Raw genomic sequence first — 19,242 nt, 5'->3', positions numbered from 1 at the left:
GCAGACAATGACAGAGCTTTCCATTATCTTTTACATGAGCTTTGGAGGGAAAGGAACAAGGTACTGCACATGAGGATCTACGAACACTGTAAAGTTTTTATTTTCCAGTATGTGGATGCCGTTGAATTAAGAATTGTATTTTTGCACTGGGCTATGTGCACTGTAAGTCAGTTCAACATTCACAGCCTATGGAGTTGGTATATCCCTTGAAGTGTAATCTACCCCTATGGATTGGGTAAGATATCATTAGAGATATAATAATCACACAGACAACTGTCCTAGTCACATAAGGTAATCTCTTTGTTATCATTCAAAAACTTACTCTTTAAATTCACTGTCCTTTTATACCTGCAAATGTTGACGGCTCATGTATTTCTTGAATATGAGCATTAGTTGTGTAGGGTATGTCGAAGGTCCTAACACCAACTTGTCAGGAGTAAGACACTATATACCAGCGCCTGCATTGTACGGTCTTTACAGATATATGAGGCACAATGCAGGTCTGAAGGATTTGCTTTATTAAATATTTTTCAATTATTATTATTTTCTGAATATATAACATTTTGTAATTGTCAATGTGACAGTAAACACTCATGAAGTGACATATAAATGCATTTCATTAATGAAAATAATACAAATAAAGATCTTCAATTAAGTGGTGTCCTCCTTTTATTCTCTGGCATATTAGTACTGAATGAAAGGTCAGGAGGAAACCGCTTATTACAATGAATGACATTATCTGTCCATCATCGCATTACACTCCCGCCCACAAAACATTCTGATCACACATCTGCAGACACACAGAGCGTTCAGTTTGTGTGCATTTACAATAAAGTGTGAAACCAGAAACACCCTACATTGCTGTGAAATCTGAGACTGAGAAAACGTTTTCATGGACATCCGATTTTTATAAATGTGTCTAATGTGTAGTCTGCAAAAGAGACGTCTATACAAAATACAGCATGCGCTTTCACAGTGATATAAACATAGAAATCCTAACCCTCTGAAGGTTCATTTTACCATTACTGATTCTGCAAATACTCTTAAAGGGGAAATCAACCTTGAAAGAAAACAGGAAACATTAAAACAAAAACTACCCATACCTAATATTCTACTCAAATTGGGGACCTCATAATCCACTAATTTCACCTTGGTATTAACAGTGGGCAATTGATGGTCTTCACTTGCAGACTGAGCAGTGGACAAAGATTCTTACTGTAAAAAGTATCCCACACCTTAGAAGATGGTGTTAATTGTCCCTAAAAAAAAATTGTTTTTAGTTTTACAATTAAGAAATCCCCTTAAGGTAAATGTCCACATTCAGTCATGTTCAGTGGTAAGGGGAGGCCGGGGGGAGAGATCTCAAAAGTGATCAGCATTATAATTGTGAATTTCACTCCTATTTAGCTTCAGAGCATCCCAACAGGATACCTGACGAGACACGTGGGATACATTTCTGGGGACTCTACCACTAGTTGGAGGAGGGAATGTTCCGATTTTTGGGGGGGAGAAAACCTCTTTTAAACTGAAAGACTTTCACAATATCATAATAAAAAAAGAGGTAAGCCTTGCTACCCCAGCTCAATGACATTTTTTTTTTTTTTTTTAGTAATGGTCTTACAGGCTAGATTACAAACACACATTGAGAGAGATTTACTAATCCAGTCTAATACTTAGACCAGTTAGTCTGAAGATGTACCAAATGTATTGCAGTGGCTCACAATGGATTATATATTTGGTACATCTTTCTAGATGTAAACCTTACACCAACTATTGGTTGACTTAGTTTGCACCAACATTTTGATGAATACTGTCAGATTGCATTCCTAATCTTCCCACCAAGCCACATTCATCTCCTTTTAAAAGCATAATAAATGTGGTGCAAGGCATATACAGTACATGCTTTTTTCTGGCACAAATGTAGCCAGAATTCTGGCGTATTCAGCTTAGTAAATCTCCCCCAATGCTGTGCACAGAGAAAATGATTTCCCTACAAAAGTTATCAAATTCTTTCACATAAATATCAACAAGCATTTTAATGGAAAGTAATATCTCCTTACAATACATCCACATTCCAGTTCTACTATTACACAGTTCTCTGAAGCACTGGATGCTTTCTCTAGATCAATAATCAGAGTTTAACAAATCAAAAGTGGGAAATATAATTATGGCAGAAATAAGGTCACATTTGAATGATAATTGTTAGTCGCTGAGAAATGTTCTCTTCTCCTTTTGTAGATAAATGAATATCATTGAGGCACTGATAGAGAAGATGGGGTATATACTTTAACAGTTTCATCCCACGCACAGTCTGCTACCTGTAAGATAAAAAGAAAAGGCCTTCTTAAAATACAAAGCAGTATGTAAAAGAGACTGCCTCTCCTTTATAGAGAACGGTACCACACTAAAGCCCAGTTCACATTTTCAGCATTTTTTTTTTCCAGCAAAAAGGGGTGCGTTCTATATGGAAGGGAATTACAACTGAAAGCTGTATGGTCCATTATCATAAGTTTTTCTGGCAATGGACCACGGGTCTGACTAGCTCACCGACACCGATTACTGCCTAACTCATCAGTACAGGAATAATCAATGAAAGCAGTCCGTATTTATTTGTGAATGAGACAGCTTGGATGGTCATGTGTTGGGCTGAGCTGTATTATGTATTAAGGCAGGAGTCATAATAAATATTAAACCTGCAACCGGGTTTTTTTTTGTAGAGTAAACAATATTTCACACGCTGTGGAATTTGTTGCAGAAAATCCTGCGGCTGAAAATGTGTTCCATTCACTTGAATAGGGCTTGCAGAAATCCATGTGCTTTCAATCCCATTCAAGTGAATAGAACTAATTTTCTGCAACAAAATCCACAGCGTGTGAAGGAGCCCTAAGAGTGAAGGTCACTAGTGTTGAGCGAAGTTCTGCGTCCAAAGTTCGGGTTATCGAAGAATCCAGTTATGGATTCCCAATTCCGTTATGGTCCGTGGCAGCGGAATCCATAGCGGTATTCTTCGATAACCCGAACCAGAACTTTGGACGCAGAACTTAAAACACAAGTTCGCTCAACAGTAAAGGTCACAGTAAAAAATAGGGGGGGGGGGGGGGGGACAGCAGCAAAAAATGCTAGATTCTGATTTGCTTACTATAGAGCCAAAGGTAGGACTTCATATCAATCATTTTGCAACATGGTGTTTCTATATCATCCAAGTGTTTGGAGGTATTATCAGTGGGGCAAAAATTGTTAAAAGGTGGGGAGGGGGCTTAAAAACTACATAGATAGAAATATATATATACAGGTCCTTCTCAAAAAATTAGCATATTGTGATAAAGTTCATTATTTTCTGTAATGTACTGATAAACATTAGCCTTTCATATATTTTAGATTCATTACACGCCAACTGAAGTAGTTCAAGCCTTTTATTGTTTTAATATTGATGATTTTGGCATACAGCTCATGAAAACCCAAATTTCCTATCTCAAAAAATTAGCATATTTCATCCGACCAATAAAAGAAAAGTGTTTTTAATACCAAAAAAGTCAACCTTCAAATAATTATGTTCAGTTATGCGCTCAATACTTGGTCGGGAATCCTTTTGCAGAAATGACTGCTTCAATGCGGCGTGGCATGGAGGCAATCAGCCTGTGGCACTGCTGAGGTGTTATGGAGGCCCAGGATTCTTCGATAGCGGCCTTAAGCTCATCCAGAGTGTTGGGTCTTGCGTCTCTCAACTTTCTCTTCCCAATATCCCACAGATTCTCTATGGGGTTCAGGTCAGGAGAGTTGGCAGGCCAATTGAGCACAGTAATACCATGGTCAGTAAACCATTTACCAGTGGTTTTGGCACTGTGAGCAGGTGCCAGGTCGTGCTGAAAAATGAAATCTTCATCTCCATAAAGCTTTTCAGCAGATGGAAGCATGAAGTGCTCCAAAATCTCCTGATAGCTAGCTGCATTGACCCTGCCCTTGATAAAACACAGTGGACCAACACCAGCAGCTGACATGGCACCCCAGACCATCACTGACTGTGGGTACTTGACACTGGACTTCAGGCATTTTGGCATTTCCCTCTCCCCAGTCTTCCTCCAGACTCTGGCACCTTGATTTCTGAATGACATGCAAAATTTGCTTTCATCCGAAAAAAGTACTTTGGACCACTGAGCAACAGTCCAGTGCTGCTTCTCTGTAGCCCAGGTCAGGCGCTTCTGCCGCTGTTTCTGGTTCAAAAGTGGCTTGACCCTCGGGAATGCGGCACCTGTAGCCCATTTCCTGCACACGCCTGTACACGGTGGCTCTGTCCACTGCTTCCGCAGGTCCCCCAAGGTCTGGAATCGGTCCTTCTCCATAATCTTCCTCAGGGTCCGGTCACCTCTTCTCGTTGTGCAGCGTTTTCTGCCACACTTTTTCCTTCCCACAGACTTCCCACTGAGGTGCCTTGATACAGCACTCTGGGAACAGCCTATTCGTTCAGAAATTTCTTTCTGTGTCTTACCCTCTTGCTTGAGGGTGTCAATGATGGCCTTCTGGACAGCAGTCAGGTCGGCAGTCTTACCCATGATTGCCGTTTTGAGTAATGAACCAGGCTGGGAGTTTTTAAAAGCCTCAGGAATCTTTTGCAGGTGTTTAGAGTTAATTAGTTGATTCAGATGATTACGTTAATAGCTCGTTTAGAGAACCTTTTCATGATATGCTAATTTTTTGAGATAGGAATTTTGGGTTTTCATGAGCTGTATGCCAAAATCATCAATATTAAAACAATAAAAGGCTTGAACTACTTTAGTTTGTGTGTAATGAATCTAAAATATATGAAAGTCTAATGTTTATCAGTACATTACAGAAAATAATGAACTTTATCACAATATGCTAATTTTTTGAGAAGGACCTGTATATATATAGGCCACTTTGATCCTCCCCACTGGTCTACGTTTTGTTGTCTGCAGTTTGACATGCCTGTATACTTATGTGACTGCTGCAGCCAATCACTGCCTTATACCGCTGTGCTCAATGACTTGGCTGCAGAAATCATGTAGCACGTCACTGATGTAGCCAAGCGAACAGAGGCCGGTGGGGAGGACTGGAGCTAAAGTGCTGGAACAGTGGAGGGGCCAAGAGAGTAAGTATTGCTTCATCACACTCTCCCCTGAGTTCTCACCCCAACCATTGGAGTCCATGGCCAAATCATTGTGTCACATCTCTTGGTAAAATGGCTTAGTTCCATGTACAACCAGACTTCCTGTGGTTCTACTGAATTGTTCATAGATGACATAGGTTTCTATAGGGATATACGTTTGGTCTAATTAAACATTTCTGTGTCTGTTTTCTATGGCTGTATGTTAATTGGTGAATTATTGGTGAGAAAAAAATTATAATAAAAGCCCACAACAATTTATAGTATAACATTTGTCCTGTAATCCCTACTTTTATAGTTGTATTGATAAATTTACAATGTACAGACTAAATAGTACAGCAATAACCAAGCACTATTCCAGGGCATTTATTGAAAAGGCAATCTGCTACAAATGTGCTTTAAGGCATCATACACAATAAAATAAGGATTTGAAACACATGTATTTAAGCAATATAGTGTTTTATTCCAGGCATGTTAGGTATAAAAAAATAAACTGGCTAATGGTTTGACTACTAAAAAAAGCTAAAGCCATTATAAAAACAAATCATGGACAAACGTCAGTGTATAAAATAGATGGCTGTAAGATATCCTGCTTAACTGAAGAACAGCTAAACAAGAAATAGGTGCTGGAATTTAAAAAAATCAATTCAATGATCTAGTAAGATCACCAAACCAATAGCATATGAAATTGAGTCATGGGAGACTAAGTTAAATTGATAATTGACTTCTTCCCAGCCACGTTATTTAGGTTAATGGAAGTACTATACAGCTCACAATACACAGTATTGACATGATGATGCTCATACCGTTTGTCACCAAGAATGAATACAAAAGTTCTATTATGACCTGAATACAAAAGAAATAATTAAGAAGGTCATCTTTAAATGTAAAAAAAAAAACTTAAGCTGCTATGGTATCGATTGGCTTCAATAATGATTTATTACCTACACGCTTCTAGAGATCATGTCATTGTGCCTCTAACACAAAACATGCTATGGTCTGGGACTAAAATCATGCTACAAAAAGGACCGGTGACGTGTAAATAAGGTAGAAGATCTGACTATATACAAAAAAAACTCTGGACCATTTTTGGTTTTGCATTTTAATTTTTTCCTCCCCACGTTCCAATAGCTATAACTTTTAACATTTTCCATTCATATAGCCATACGGGGGCTTATTATTTGCGGGATAAGTTGTATATTTTAAGGGCACCATTTCATTTACCATTTCTGTTATTGGAAAACAGGATAAAAATTATTGTGGGGTTAAATTGAAAAGAAAAAAAAAAAAAACACACACAATTTTGTTAAGGTTTTTGACACCATGGCGTTCACCGTGTGCTAAAAATGACATGATGCCCTTATTCTACGGCTCAATAAGAATACAGCGATACCAAACTTGTATAGATTTTTTTGTTTTACTACTTTTTAAAAAGTAAAAACCTTGGAAAAAAAATGTATTTGCATTGCCATAACTTTTTTTTATATTTCTGTCCACAGAGCTGTATGAGGACTTTTGAGGGCCGAACTGTAGTTTTTATTTACACCATTTTTGTGGTATATGAAGAAAAAGGAAATTCAGCAGCTCTCACCTGCCTCTCCTTCAGCTGTGAGCACGGAAGGCCCGTGTCAGGTAACGGGCAGCAAATGCGAAAAGAGGTTGAAAGAAATCCAGCTCCACTTGAATAAAGGAATGTAGATTTATTTTGCTTGCAGTAAAAACTCATCCAGGAATTACAAAAATAGCAGTCTTGTCAAGACTGCTATTTTTGTAATTCCTGGATGAGTTTTTACCGCAAGCAAAATAAATCTACATTCCTTTATTCAAGTGGAGCTGGATTTCTTTCAACCTCTTTTTGCATTCTTGTGGTATGTACTACTTTTTGATCACTGTTATTCAATTATTATTATTAATTTTTTGGGGGGGTGACTAAAAAATTTCGGCATTCACTACATAGGATTTAAAAAATTTTTTTTTACTACTTCAGACATTTTCAGACACGGCGATACCCGATATGTTAATTTTTTTAATTGTTAATATATTTTTATATGTAAAATTGGAAAAGGGGAGTGATTTTTTTTACTTTTTAATAACTATTAGCCCTTGTCCTATTCACCTTAGTAGAGATCTATTAGGGTGAATATAATTTTTACACTGTCCCTGCAGAGCTGTGCTTCGTGCACAGAACAGCAGGGAACTTCCCATGGCAGGCCTGGAAGGGTTCAGCAGCATCCAGGCTGTCATGGTAACCGATCAGAGTCCAAGACTTCACTGCGGGGGGCTCTGATCGGAAGGCAGATGGAGCCGCTTCCTTCTGTCTTACCTCTCAGGTGCCGCGATCGGCTATGATCACAGCACCCAAACGATGGGGTTCGGCGGGATCACCATTCCCTGTCATTGCGGCCGGGTGCCTGCTGTATCATACAGCCGGAAAGCACCACGTATGGAGCGGGCTCACCATACCGCTCCATACATTCCGTCAACCACTGTGATGTATGGGTACGTCACAGTGGTTGAAGGGGTTAAAGGTCTGATTTAGACAAAAAGTTTCAAATAAGGAATTCTGAGTTAATACAGGGGAAGTTTACATTTCAAGAAACTCATTTATTAGCCAAAGAGGAGAGCACCTATAAACGTGGAGAACTCCATAGGTTCATACATTACAGAGACAGCCTATTGATTTTAATCGAGAATGTGAAATGCTTCATTTGCCCTGTGGTGGCGCTGCAGGGAAACTTAACACTTGATGCCGAGTTACCTTACAGTTCACAGTTGATTGGTGTGAAACCCTATCATCACTTTAATAAAAAAGATTGTCAAAATTGTTTATAGTACATTGTAAGGCTACTTTCACACCTGCGTTCGGTGCGGATCCGTCTTGTATCTGCACAGACGGATCAGCATCGATAATGCAAACGCTGGTATCTGTTCAAAATGGATCCGTTTGCATTCTTCTTCTTTTTTTTTTTTTTTAAGTCTGAGTCAAAACGGATCCGGATCTGCACCATATTGTGTCAGTGAAAACTGATCCGTCCCCCCTGACTTACATTGTAAGTCAGAATGGATCAGTTTGGCTCCGCATCAACAGGCGTTTTGCTGTCTGCCTCCAGAGCGGAATACAGGCGGAACGGAGCCAAACTGATGCATTCTGAACGGATCCTTAACCATTCAGAATGCATTTGATTGATCTCAAACAAAAAAAAAATAATCTGCAAAATATTTCAGTCATATTACTGTACTCATAAAAATATTTTTTCTTTCAGTCGGTACCAGGGAATACTAGCAACTGGATAGATTTTTTCAATTTATGACTTAAAGGGGTTGTGCCAATCCTGCCCAATAGATATCACTTTCACAAAATTTATCAAAACTGCCTTATTCTAAAGTTATTATCCTACCATGGTGCCCTGTGACAAATCAGCCATTGAGCTGTAGTGGAGCCTTGTAACACAGTAATACAGGACGCACAAGCTCACAGCACTTCTTTTCATTCCCTTCAATAACCATTGCTCTATGTGCAGTGTCAGTTATGGATGGATGGATAGATAATAAACAGATAAACAAAATTATGAATTTTGTGTCCAGTTACACATAGCATTTTTAATATATGGAGGTAGAAAATCAACTGGTTGGTGTCACATGTCCTGCTGACAGGACACATTTCACTGACCTACGGTAAGATGGGACAGTAGTCACATAACCAGGAAGTAGGATTCAAGCATGGGGGATAAAAGAAAACTGCTACTGAGGTAAACCTGAAAAAAAAAAAAACTGTCCGATGGGAAATTGGAACTAGAGTACTTGATGAAAAGAAACTTTAGAGTGAAAAGTAGGTTATGGCACAACCCTGTACGGTAGATACAAATTTGATTTTACCAATGCCATATATGAAATTAATGAAAGTAACTGAGCAACTGTACAGGTGAAACTCTAAAAATTTGAATATTGTGCAAAGTTCATTTATTTCAGTAATGCAACTTAAAAGGTGAAACTAACATATGAGATAGACTCATTACATGCAAAGCGAGATATTTCAAGCCTTTATTTGTTATAATTTGGATGATTATGGCTTACAGCTTATGAAACCCCAAAGTCACAATTTTGAGGTACCCTTTGCCCAGGGGGTATAGATTAATTAGCTGACTAGAGTGCGACACTTTGAGCCTAGAATATTGAACCTTTTCACAAAATTCTAAATTTAAGCTGCATTAATGCAATTCCTTTTAATTTGCAGTAGTGAAATAAATGGACTTTTGCGCGATATTCAAATTTTGGAAAAAAGGATGCCTATTACTTGTTTTGATTTTTTTTCTACAACTCCCAACAGCATGTGATTGCCCACAAAACATAGTTAAAGCGGTTGTTCTTGTTCCCGCCATTCAGCTGTTTGGGTGTAGGCCTGTCTCCGGAAGTAAGCACTGAAAGTACAGAGCACCGTGAACTGTGTAGTTCACAGAGCTCCTCACTGCAGTGCTGCTCCCATTGAAGTCAATAAAAGCAGCCCTACGGTGACTAGCACTGTACAATTCCCTGTTGACGGTGCTGTGTACTCTTTGTATTGCTCTAACTGTGAATAAATCACTTTAGAAGCATATGTTTTGTGAATGTCATGAATTTGTAAGGCTACAAACATATTAAAAACGTCTGGGTCTTAAGAGTCAAGTTTGAAAATGTATAATTTAGAGAATGGTTTCCTACTGAATGCTTATGAGGAAGAGAAAATCGGAGTAGCACGTGTAGTGATGCATACCACAGTAAGCGTGTATGCTAGCCACTTGACAAAGAATGCCAACTTTGTGCCTATAAATGAAACATGAACAAAATCAACCATAACATTTAATAAACGTAAAGTCCTTACTTGGGAATAGAACTGCAGGAAGAAGGGAAGCTAAGTATCAGCCCATTATCCAGATTTTCTTTGCAAATATATTGGGTGAGAAGTCAATGTATGTGTATTTTAAAACTGACTTTCCATTGTTAAATTGGACAGACATATGTTAATGTGCTTAGTCCTTTCTACAGCACTGAAATTATTATACACTTGAATGCTGCCATTTCAGCTTGTTACTGTAGTAAGGACAGTTAGAGGAGGTACCCTTAAAAGGGAATGCGTCATCAGAAAATGACCTATTGTTTAATTTACATTTTTAGGTTAAACATATATTGCATTTGCCAGCACTGCTCAGTCCCAGGGCAGCAGGAATTGTCTTGGACTACCAAATGCACAATATCATGTAGTCTGAGAAGCTGTGCAGCCATCTTGAATGGCAAAAGAGAAACCAGGGAACTGGCAGATCTGCAGCTTTAAATATGAAAAGAAGGGCACCAGTTAAGTGTTCTGTTCATTCCCCAGTTAATGAGAATTTTTTATTTTTTATTAAGCTAAAGTTCACTTAAAAGGGGTTATCTACCTTTGGGGAAAGGGGGGGGGGGGGGGGCGCCTTTCATCCAGATCCCAACATTGCCGGAGCTGTGGAAGGAAGCATACTTATCTGTGGTTGGATACGGCTCCTTCGTTTCCCTGCTACTGCTGCCATGCCCTGATCCTCACACGTAAACTTCACATTTGATGGGTGTCACGTGGCTACTGCAGCCAATGACTAGCATGGGCAGCTTTGACATGTCTACCATGGGCCACATAACCCAGTGACATGACGCATGGGGAACACGTCGCTGCTGTGGCCAGACATTGGCTAAAGAAAATGGGAACTGGCATGCAAACTGCAGCGACAACACAGTGGCAGAAGTAGGTAGGTATGCTTTCCTCCATTGGTCTGGTGACCTGGGCTGACTGAAAGGTCTTGTAAGGTGGACAACCACTTTATTGAGTGTGTGCTTACTACTAGGTCAGAATTCCCATATAAGGGTTTATTCATACATTTGTAATATGGCTGGGTGCATTTGGTGAAGGGATTTAATTCCATCCATTGCACTTTAAGTAAGGCTCCTGCATTGAGCCATTTTACAGAATGTTTAAATTGAGGCCATTAGCTACTGTAGTCTGTTGATGTTAATGTTCTACTGCATGTACAAAGATGTTCTTCTACAAACTTGTGTTTAAAACATTTGGCTATGTGAATAACTAGAACATTCTTGTCTAATTAAACTTTCAACCAGTCCTGCCATTCTCATTTCTCATTAATAACACATTTTTATCCAAAGAACCCATGTTCTTGTGTCCTTTTTTTTGTCCAGATCAACCACTGGAATTTAGAAATAATCTGATTGACTGTAGAATAACGTCTGGGCTACACAAAACAACCACTAGAATAATGAAGAAGTGATCTCTGTTTGACTAGCTGTAGAACAGAGTGGTCTACATAGAACAACTACAGAAATAATGAAGAAAAAGGTCTGATTGATTGACTACAGATTAAGACCTGAGCCACACAGAACAACCACTAGAATAATAATTAAGTGACCTAAGTGACTAACTGTAAAATAAGACCTGAGCTACACTGGACAACCACTAGAGCAAGGGCGCACAATCTGCGGTCTACGGTGCCATCCTAGGCGGCCCCCAGTCATCTGAACACATGATGCTCGTCTGTGTGTGGATGCATACACACACCATAGTTCCCAAAAAAGGAGAAAAAGGTTGCGACCCTACTCCAATGTGATACCAGGAGGGTTGCGAGGACGCCAGTGAAGTGGCAAAGGGGTGTGAGAAGATGACTTGTGGCTAGCTCACCTTTGACAAAAAGCTGCACCCTGTCCCTATTTATACGGTACTATATGTTGTTTATTTTATATTGCTATTGAAAAAGGGGATTTACCCGAAACACGTGGAGCTTTGTGACTCTGAATAAAGACTTCTGCCTTATCCTTTGAGCCCTGACAACATTCTTTGGGGACACAGAAGCCATATTAATAACTTAAGCTCCCTCGGCAAGGCAGGAGAAGGTATAGGTGTATTGAGCTTTTCCTATATCTCCCTCCCTGGTGAAGTACGTTTCTCATGTTTATTCTAAGATGCTACACCTTGCCCTAATTTTATACCTTCCTTAGTCTTTAATGCTCTCACATCTTTATTAACCAGTCTTTATTGCCTAACAAATCATCTCCTCACACCCATTTGCCGTTTCAATGGCACCCTCGCGACCCTCCGGTATCACAACCTTTTTCTCCTTTTTTGCACAATTACGCAGTTCACCTCTGTGCACTGTCTACAATTTGGGGTGCTGCTTTGAAACGACCTTCAGCTTTATTACATATCTTCAGTCCATCACCTTCTGGTAGTCCCTTGGCGCTTCTTTCCACATCCCTATTTTCCCTTTACCCCAGTTTTAACTCCATTTTTTTGTGTTTTGACACACCATAGTTCCCAAGTCAGAGAAGAATGGCACAGTTTAGAGGCAGGGATGGGCACTATTAGATATTTATGCGCACCCCATATATCAGGAGAATGGCATCCCTTGACTCCTGTGTGACACTCCAGAAAGTAGTATATGACTTACAGTGGTGGCCATCTATGCAAGTGACTCCCTCAATAGTAGCTTATGGGAGTTTTATTACCATAAACCCATCACTTACAAATGCAAGCATAAAACCCTCCTCTCTCTAATAGTTGTTAGAGAGAGGAGGGTTTCATGCTTGCAGATGTAGTTGGAAGATAAACCCTTTATCCTCCCGTCACTTATGGCACATACTTTTGATATACCATAAAAGCTCAATTACTTATATAGAGATTATTTATAATGTAAACAAATTGAGTAACGTTTTAGCACAGAGCCATAAATAGCATCTACTTTGTAAAAGGTTACATGCAGAAAAAGGTTTTAAACCTTCAACAGCACATATAGAATTTCTAAAAACCTGTTTAGCGTTGAAGCATATTTTGTGATTCATTCATGGTTTCCCTGGGAAGATGTTTCACTAACATTACACAGGCATTTGCCTTCAGCTGAATTTCTCCATGCATACGTTATTGGTTGACTTTATGACATCCACTGAACTCGAGGCAAAACAAGGCACTCCAGCCTCATGGTTGATTGAGAAACCTACCATATGGGCAAAATTGCCTTTTCGCCTCAAAAATCTCATAATGGAGAAGGAAAAAAAAAACATCATCACAGTTTTAGGGGCAAGAGAAGTACATTAAAATATACTTATAGTAGCACAACACAAAATACATATTTTTTTAAAACCTTTATTCAGATCAGGATCAATGTACAAAATCCTGTTACAGAAAGGAAAACAGTGATACAAATTAGTATCAGATACTGTTTCTGTTTAAAATGCATCTTAGGTTAGTTCTATATCTGAAGTTACAAGTGGACTATGCTCTCCACTCGATTCCAATACTGACTATTTTTTTTATGGTCATCCATGTCATGGAGTAGTCCAACAACTGCTTGTATCTCATAAGAGAAATCTGATAAAGTATTGAAGTGGAGGTGCTTCTCATTTTTGTAAGGTGCACAGTCATGTCTCTGGAGTATAATTATTTTACAGTGAGAGCAGTGACTATTGCACTTTTATTAATCACAAGTCATTACCATGCACAGAAGACAAGAGAAGTATTACTGCTATGTACATGCAATAAAATAATTTTCCATTTTTTACTGTACTTTCGGAGTGCCCCCTGATGTTTATTCTTCTGGTCCACCATCTTTGCATTCAGTGTTGGACTAACATGTTCAGTAGCTTTCCCGCTCCTGTCCGCTCTCCTCATTGCTGGAATAGTGATCCAGACACTTTTCATTTATTCATTCACTCACTCATCCCTACTGCTAAATTCATAGATGTAGTTTTCATTGGGACCATCATCAGGTACACGGGACTTATTGATTACCATTTACTATTTCTTCGGAGGAATAGAGGAAAAAGGCATTCTGTCATTTTGTGTATTTTTTACATCATTCACCAGAAGTTTAAATAAGGCTGCTTTCACATTTACACTTATTTCCTTTTTTCAGTTTTGTTATAGGAGCAGAAGAATGAAAATAATGGAATTGCAGGATTCGGCACATAACTGAGGCAAACAGAACCCCCCTAATTATAATGAGATCCTTTAGGAGAATGTTTTTTGGGCGGAGCCAACCCAAAAGAAAGGTTGCAAGAGAGTATAAAGTCTTTCAATCTTGGCATACTGTATTACACACACAGCAATAATAGTTGCCTCTTTTTGGAATGTATTATGGAATTATTGCCCCTTCAACTCTTTAATGACTTTATGTAATAAGAAGAATGTGATCTTTCAGCATATTTCGGTTAGGACAAGAATAAAAGTTTTACCTTATGACCTATTACCTAAGGAGTCAGTGAGGATAACTGTGACTGACTTATTTCTGAAAATGTGCATAGCTAACAGCCTTGAACATATCTCACAAACTGACAGAACTTTACAGCTGTAGATTAAATGGGTTATCCGAGTTAGGCAAAAATTAGTTCCATGCCAGTATAATGTTATACATTTTTTTTTTTTTTTTAAATCACATACTCACCTGCATCTCCCCCCAAGCAGTATGTCATGAGAACGGCAGGCGAGATACAAGTGAGTACATTATGATTGTTTTATTAGAATGTGGAAACTATTTAACTCTGACAAGCACCTTAATATACAGATCAGAGGTGCACAACTGGAAACCTTCATGAGCCTATTTCTGTATTTTGCATGGTGCAAATATGCTAAGCAGTTTAACCCATAAAGTATATGTAGAAAAGACTAAAGGTCTCCATACATAATAAAGTATTGTTGGGCAAACCGGACATGTATGGGGTCCTACCAACATTATCTCGAGGAGAAAAGCATTGGATGCTTTGAATTTCAACACTTGATTCTTTTGTTCTCTTGGGAATGAAGCTGCCATCAGAGCTGTCTGCTAAAAGCTTCTCCACTCCAACATACATACACACAATGCCAAACTAAGCTTATAGATGTATGGGGGGGGGGGGGTCTGGAGGGAATGTTGATTTGGGCAAAAATCAGCTTAAAAAAAGTGTTCAGTAGAGGTCAAAGGGGTGCCAGAGAAAAAGCCCTCAGACTGCCAGTCTCACGGATTTATCACAGAACAGCTTTTGGGAGCTGCTGTATAATGTAAAATACAACAGCTGTAGCAGCCAAACCGTGCAAACTTTAAAAAATAAATAAATATATTTATTAGCCCCAAATACATGTAAATCAGTCATTAAAAAATGACTAATACATATGCGTAGCCTTTAAAACAGTTTACGGATATTTATTTTCTTACTGATGACCTATCCTCTGGATAGGTCATCAATATCTGATTAACCTATTAGCTGTTTTGAGAAGTCAGCAGTGCTCCTGTGCCTTCTCGCAGCTTACCAAGCACAGTGCCGTACATTGTATAGCAGCTTGGTATTGCACTTAAATGGAGCTGAGCTTCCCCTAGCCCATGTGGTTGATGAACGTGTCCTCACTCAGGCTAGGAAAAGCAGAGAGAAGGCTGCGGCGCTCACAGGAGCACTGCTGTCTTCTGAAACTGCAATCCTTGTATGATAATACTTAGGAACCTTGACTATATATTCTGTCTATGATAGCTTTCTCATATCTGTCAAAAATATTGTAAATGTTATGCTACATGCAGAGTAAAATAAAGACATTGCTCAGCTACATTCACTGTTAATCAGCAATGCAGGGAGTAGCTGAATTTACTGAGCATCTGTCATTGTTTTTTGGGTTAAGATCAATGTTCATTTTGAAGATATTCCCTTGAATGCATTCAAAGGGAACTTGTCACCAGTGACCTCACATCTGTTGCATAGGCACATAGCTATGGTTCACTTGATTAAAATACTTTTGCTGATATGGGGCTCTGTTCCGGAGTTATGATACTTTTTCTTAATATGCAAATTAGGTCATTTGTGCAATGAGGGTGTCACTATTGCTCTTGTTGCACCCAAGCTCCACTCCTTTCCAGCCACTCTCTGGCCCTGTCAATCAAAGCAGACAGGAGGGGATACTAACAGATAGGCATGGAGCTTGGGTGCAAAAACAGCAACGGTGAAGCCCTCATTGCACCAAAGACCGTATTTGTATATTAAGATAAAGTATCATAACTCAGGAATGGAGATCAATAAAAGTAAAATGGCACTTTAATCAGGTGAACCCCAGCTATGTTTGTATGCAAACAGCTGGATGGGGGAGGGGGTGTCATGTGATATCACTATGGACGTCATGCCACTTTTGTTCAAATCAAAACAGGTGGACTGGAGAAATGTAGACAAAATCAAACCTGTTTCTGACAGCTGTCCTGAAAACAATAGCTCCCTCAACTTCAGAAATCTTCTGTGAAGCAATAGCGTCAATGCAATACCCCTAACTAGGCTATGTAATACAATATAGCAAAATAAAGGCCAGGCAAGGGCCTGCACTAATACAACTTCTAACGTACTAAAAAAATCCTGATTTATACTTTACTCAGCACGTGAGAAAGTCCTCATCTTAATGTCCAAACCAGAGCTAGGACGAGCTTTATGCTACGACCTAGGATAGTTTTATTTTATGTTGATATCAATACGGATTCTATATTTTATAGACTGTTTAACCTATATATCATACTTGCTGAAGAATGGCCATTCTCTGTTCCCAGTGTGCTACTATATCACATTAGGTATCAGTCTGATATACTCTCATAAACAATTTTACATGTAGTAAGCTTGTCATCAGTAGATACATACATCAATTTATTTCCAATCTTTTTTCTGACAAGCACTGTGTGGAGCTGACACACAGGCAACCTGGGAATCATCAATCTACATCCTCCCTGACTTCACATAATGGATCTGCTCTATTCTAGCACTTCATTCATAGACACTAATAGTAACAGCAATAATCTGAGGTCCCTGCATACAATGGCTGACAGACAAAAGAAAACCCCCACATCTGAAATCATAACCTCCAGTTACTAATCACTGCTGTTTATTATACACAGTTTAATATGAGCAACGTTTCACTAGTGGTACCATTGCCTAACAGCTTCCGGTGAATTGGATAGGTTAGAGCGTATTTGTCCAAACACTAAAACTCGACACATTTCTGTTACCGTTTTCTAATTATCTAGTTCCTAAACCTACAAATCCTTATGTACAGTGTGGACTCCTGCTCCACACTGTCCAGCACCCTAACACATGTTTTTCAGAAGCTTCATCAGGAGGTGCTAGATGAGTATCAGCAGTGGGCTAAGTCATACATGAAAGGTTAGAGAAAGTGTGCCGCAGACTAATAAGCACACCATGTCACTTTACTTGATTCAATCTCCACTCACATCCCAGTGTAGAGCCACCGCATTACATGGTGAGCTTTTTAGTCATTGATTTGGCACACTTCCACTAATTATTCTATTTCCATTTGCTTACAGTGCTTTATAGAGATTCCCAAATTCCAGAAAACCCCTGCAAGGTAGTCCTTTCAGCTACTAGCTCCTCTTCTAATGTATATCGGGTCAATAAAAGTGCATAATGATGTGAGTTTTATAGTCACCAAATGCCATACAGTATTTATAGACTTCCCGGTCTTCAAGTCTGTCAGCATTGTGTTGTCACAGTCTCTCCTGTGACAGGGATCAGAAGATCTAGGAGACTGGCTGCACGTGATGTGATCTGACAGCCTCTCTGGTTTTACTCTTCTGTGTTGTGGCTGGGTATGACCACACCTCTGGTCTCAGGTGTAGCTTAAGTGGTAATTCCTACTCTATTTAGTCTGGCCTCACCCATCATGCTATCTCCTGTTCCTTCAGCTGGAAAGGGAACAGGTCCACTCTTGTCCTGACACTTATTTCCAGGGCACTTTAGGGTCAGATAGGGCCCTAGATTACAGCGTAAGAAAATTCCTACCATCAAGGTCTGTTCATACTTATAGTAGTCAGGGCTTAGGTTAGGGATTCACTAGGTGGTGACCTTTCCCTCTTTCCCAGGCCGAGTACCTTTTCCCTTCCCTCTTGTGGTCGGTGTGGAGTTATCCTCCCACACCGCACTGTGACATGTGTATGTTACACAGAGTCAAGTTGTTTTATGTCCAAGCTGGTCACTTTTCCTGGCTGCTTAGTAATAAGACAAAACAACAAATGATTATTTCAAAAAGGGACAGACAAAAAGTAATATAACATTTCTCCTTTAAGGAGCTTCTCTAGACTTTCTCTTTTTAGGTCCCAAACGTGGACATATCTCCCAAATACAGTAGCGTAAATTCCCACTAGATATACTGCAATAGTGTAACATAATTATGATATAGAACAAGGACTAAACACATTCAGAAAAAGGCTGCTGTGTGTCTGGCCTGAGCTCATGTACAGTTGACAGGTTATTTTAGGATTTCAGCAATAGAGTACGTTAATTTATAAGAAACTACATGTAAGTAAGTCTGAATTTAGTATTGTAAAGTGGTTGCCAAGCTGGTAGCTAAAAAAATAAATAAAAATGGTCTGAACGGCTTAAAAAAAAAAGAAAATACTCACCGCTCTCTGGATCCTACATCCGTCTTTACTGTACTTCCTAGTTCATCTCAACACAGGAAATGGCACTATTCTAGTAGAAGTGAAGAATTGGCCAGACAACCTCATTAACACTAATGTCAAGGTGACTGTGAAATTGTTAGATATTTGTCATGCTACCCTGCAGCAGTCTTCTTCTGTATAATGCAGTCATATCTAGATGCAACTAGTGAGGCTGTATTATGATGGATGCCAACAATTAATTGGGCAAACAAAATATGGTAGCACCCTGTTTTGCATGCAAAAAAAGGAACCAGGGATAAATATAGTATAAAGTATAAATATAGCTGGTTCCTAAAAGCCCTGAACATTGTAGGTTTAGGTTAGGCCCAGGAGATGCAGTTCTGTTAGTGTTAGGTACCCATCTGCAGAAGCCATTTTGACATTGGTAAATGGGTCCAACACACGTTTGATCAAAAATGTGCGCAAAGAGCTTCTATTTATTGTTCATGTACAGGCATGTGAATTAGTAACACGTGAATTATATTAATATTTTGCACAGTCTCTACATTTAACATATTCTAGATGGATATTATTGTATGCTATTACTTTGAACACTTCCATTTCTGTGATGTGTAAGCTATCTTAATTGGTGGCCACAAGAGATAGGATTCTAGTTGAATTTATCCATGAAGGGGAAAGCCTTTCCATTATGTAGTCCAGCAA

General features: G+C 39.1%; 1 protein-coding gene across 1 annotated transcript in view; it reads right to left on the bottom strand.

Moving 5' to 3' along the window:
* Positions 1-495: 495 nt before the first annotated feature.
* Positions 496-19,242, bottom strand: part of PEX7 (peroxisomal biogenesis factor 7) — a 206,963-nt gene continuing 188,216 nt past the window's right edge. The window contains exon 10 of the mRNA XM_044289763.1: positions 496-2,318. Coding sequence (XP_044145698.1) covers positions 2,250-2,318 — 69 coding nt within the window. The 3' untranslated portion in view covers positions 496-2,249. The remainder of the gene's footprint in view (positions 2,319-19,242) is intronic.

The sequence above is a fragment of the Bufo gargarizans genome, chromosome 4, assembly GCF_014858855.1.
Source record: "Bufo gargarizans isolate SCDJY-AF-19 chromosome 4, ASM1485885v1, whole genome shotgun sequence".
NCBI classification, from domain to species: domain Eukaryota; kingdom Metazoa; phylum Chordata; class Amphibia; order Anura; family Bufonidae; genus Bufo; species Bufo gargarizans.
Note: the sequence above shows the minus strand (reverse complement) of the source record. Positions and strands in the feature narration are given on the sequence as shown.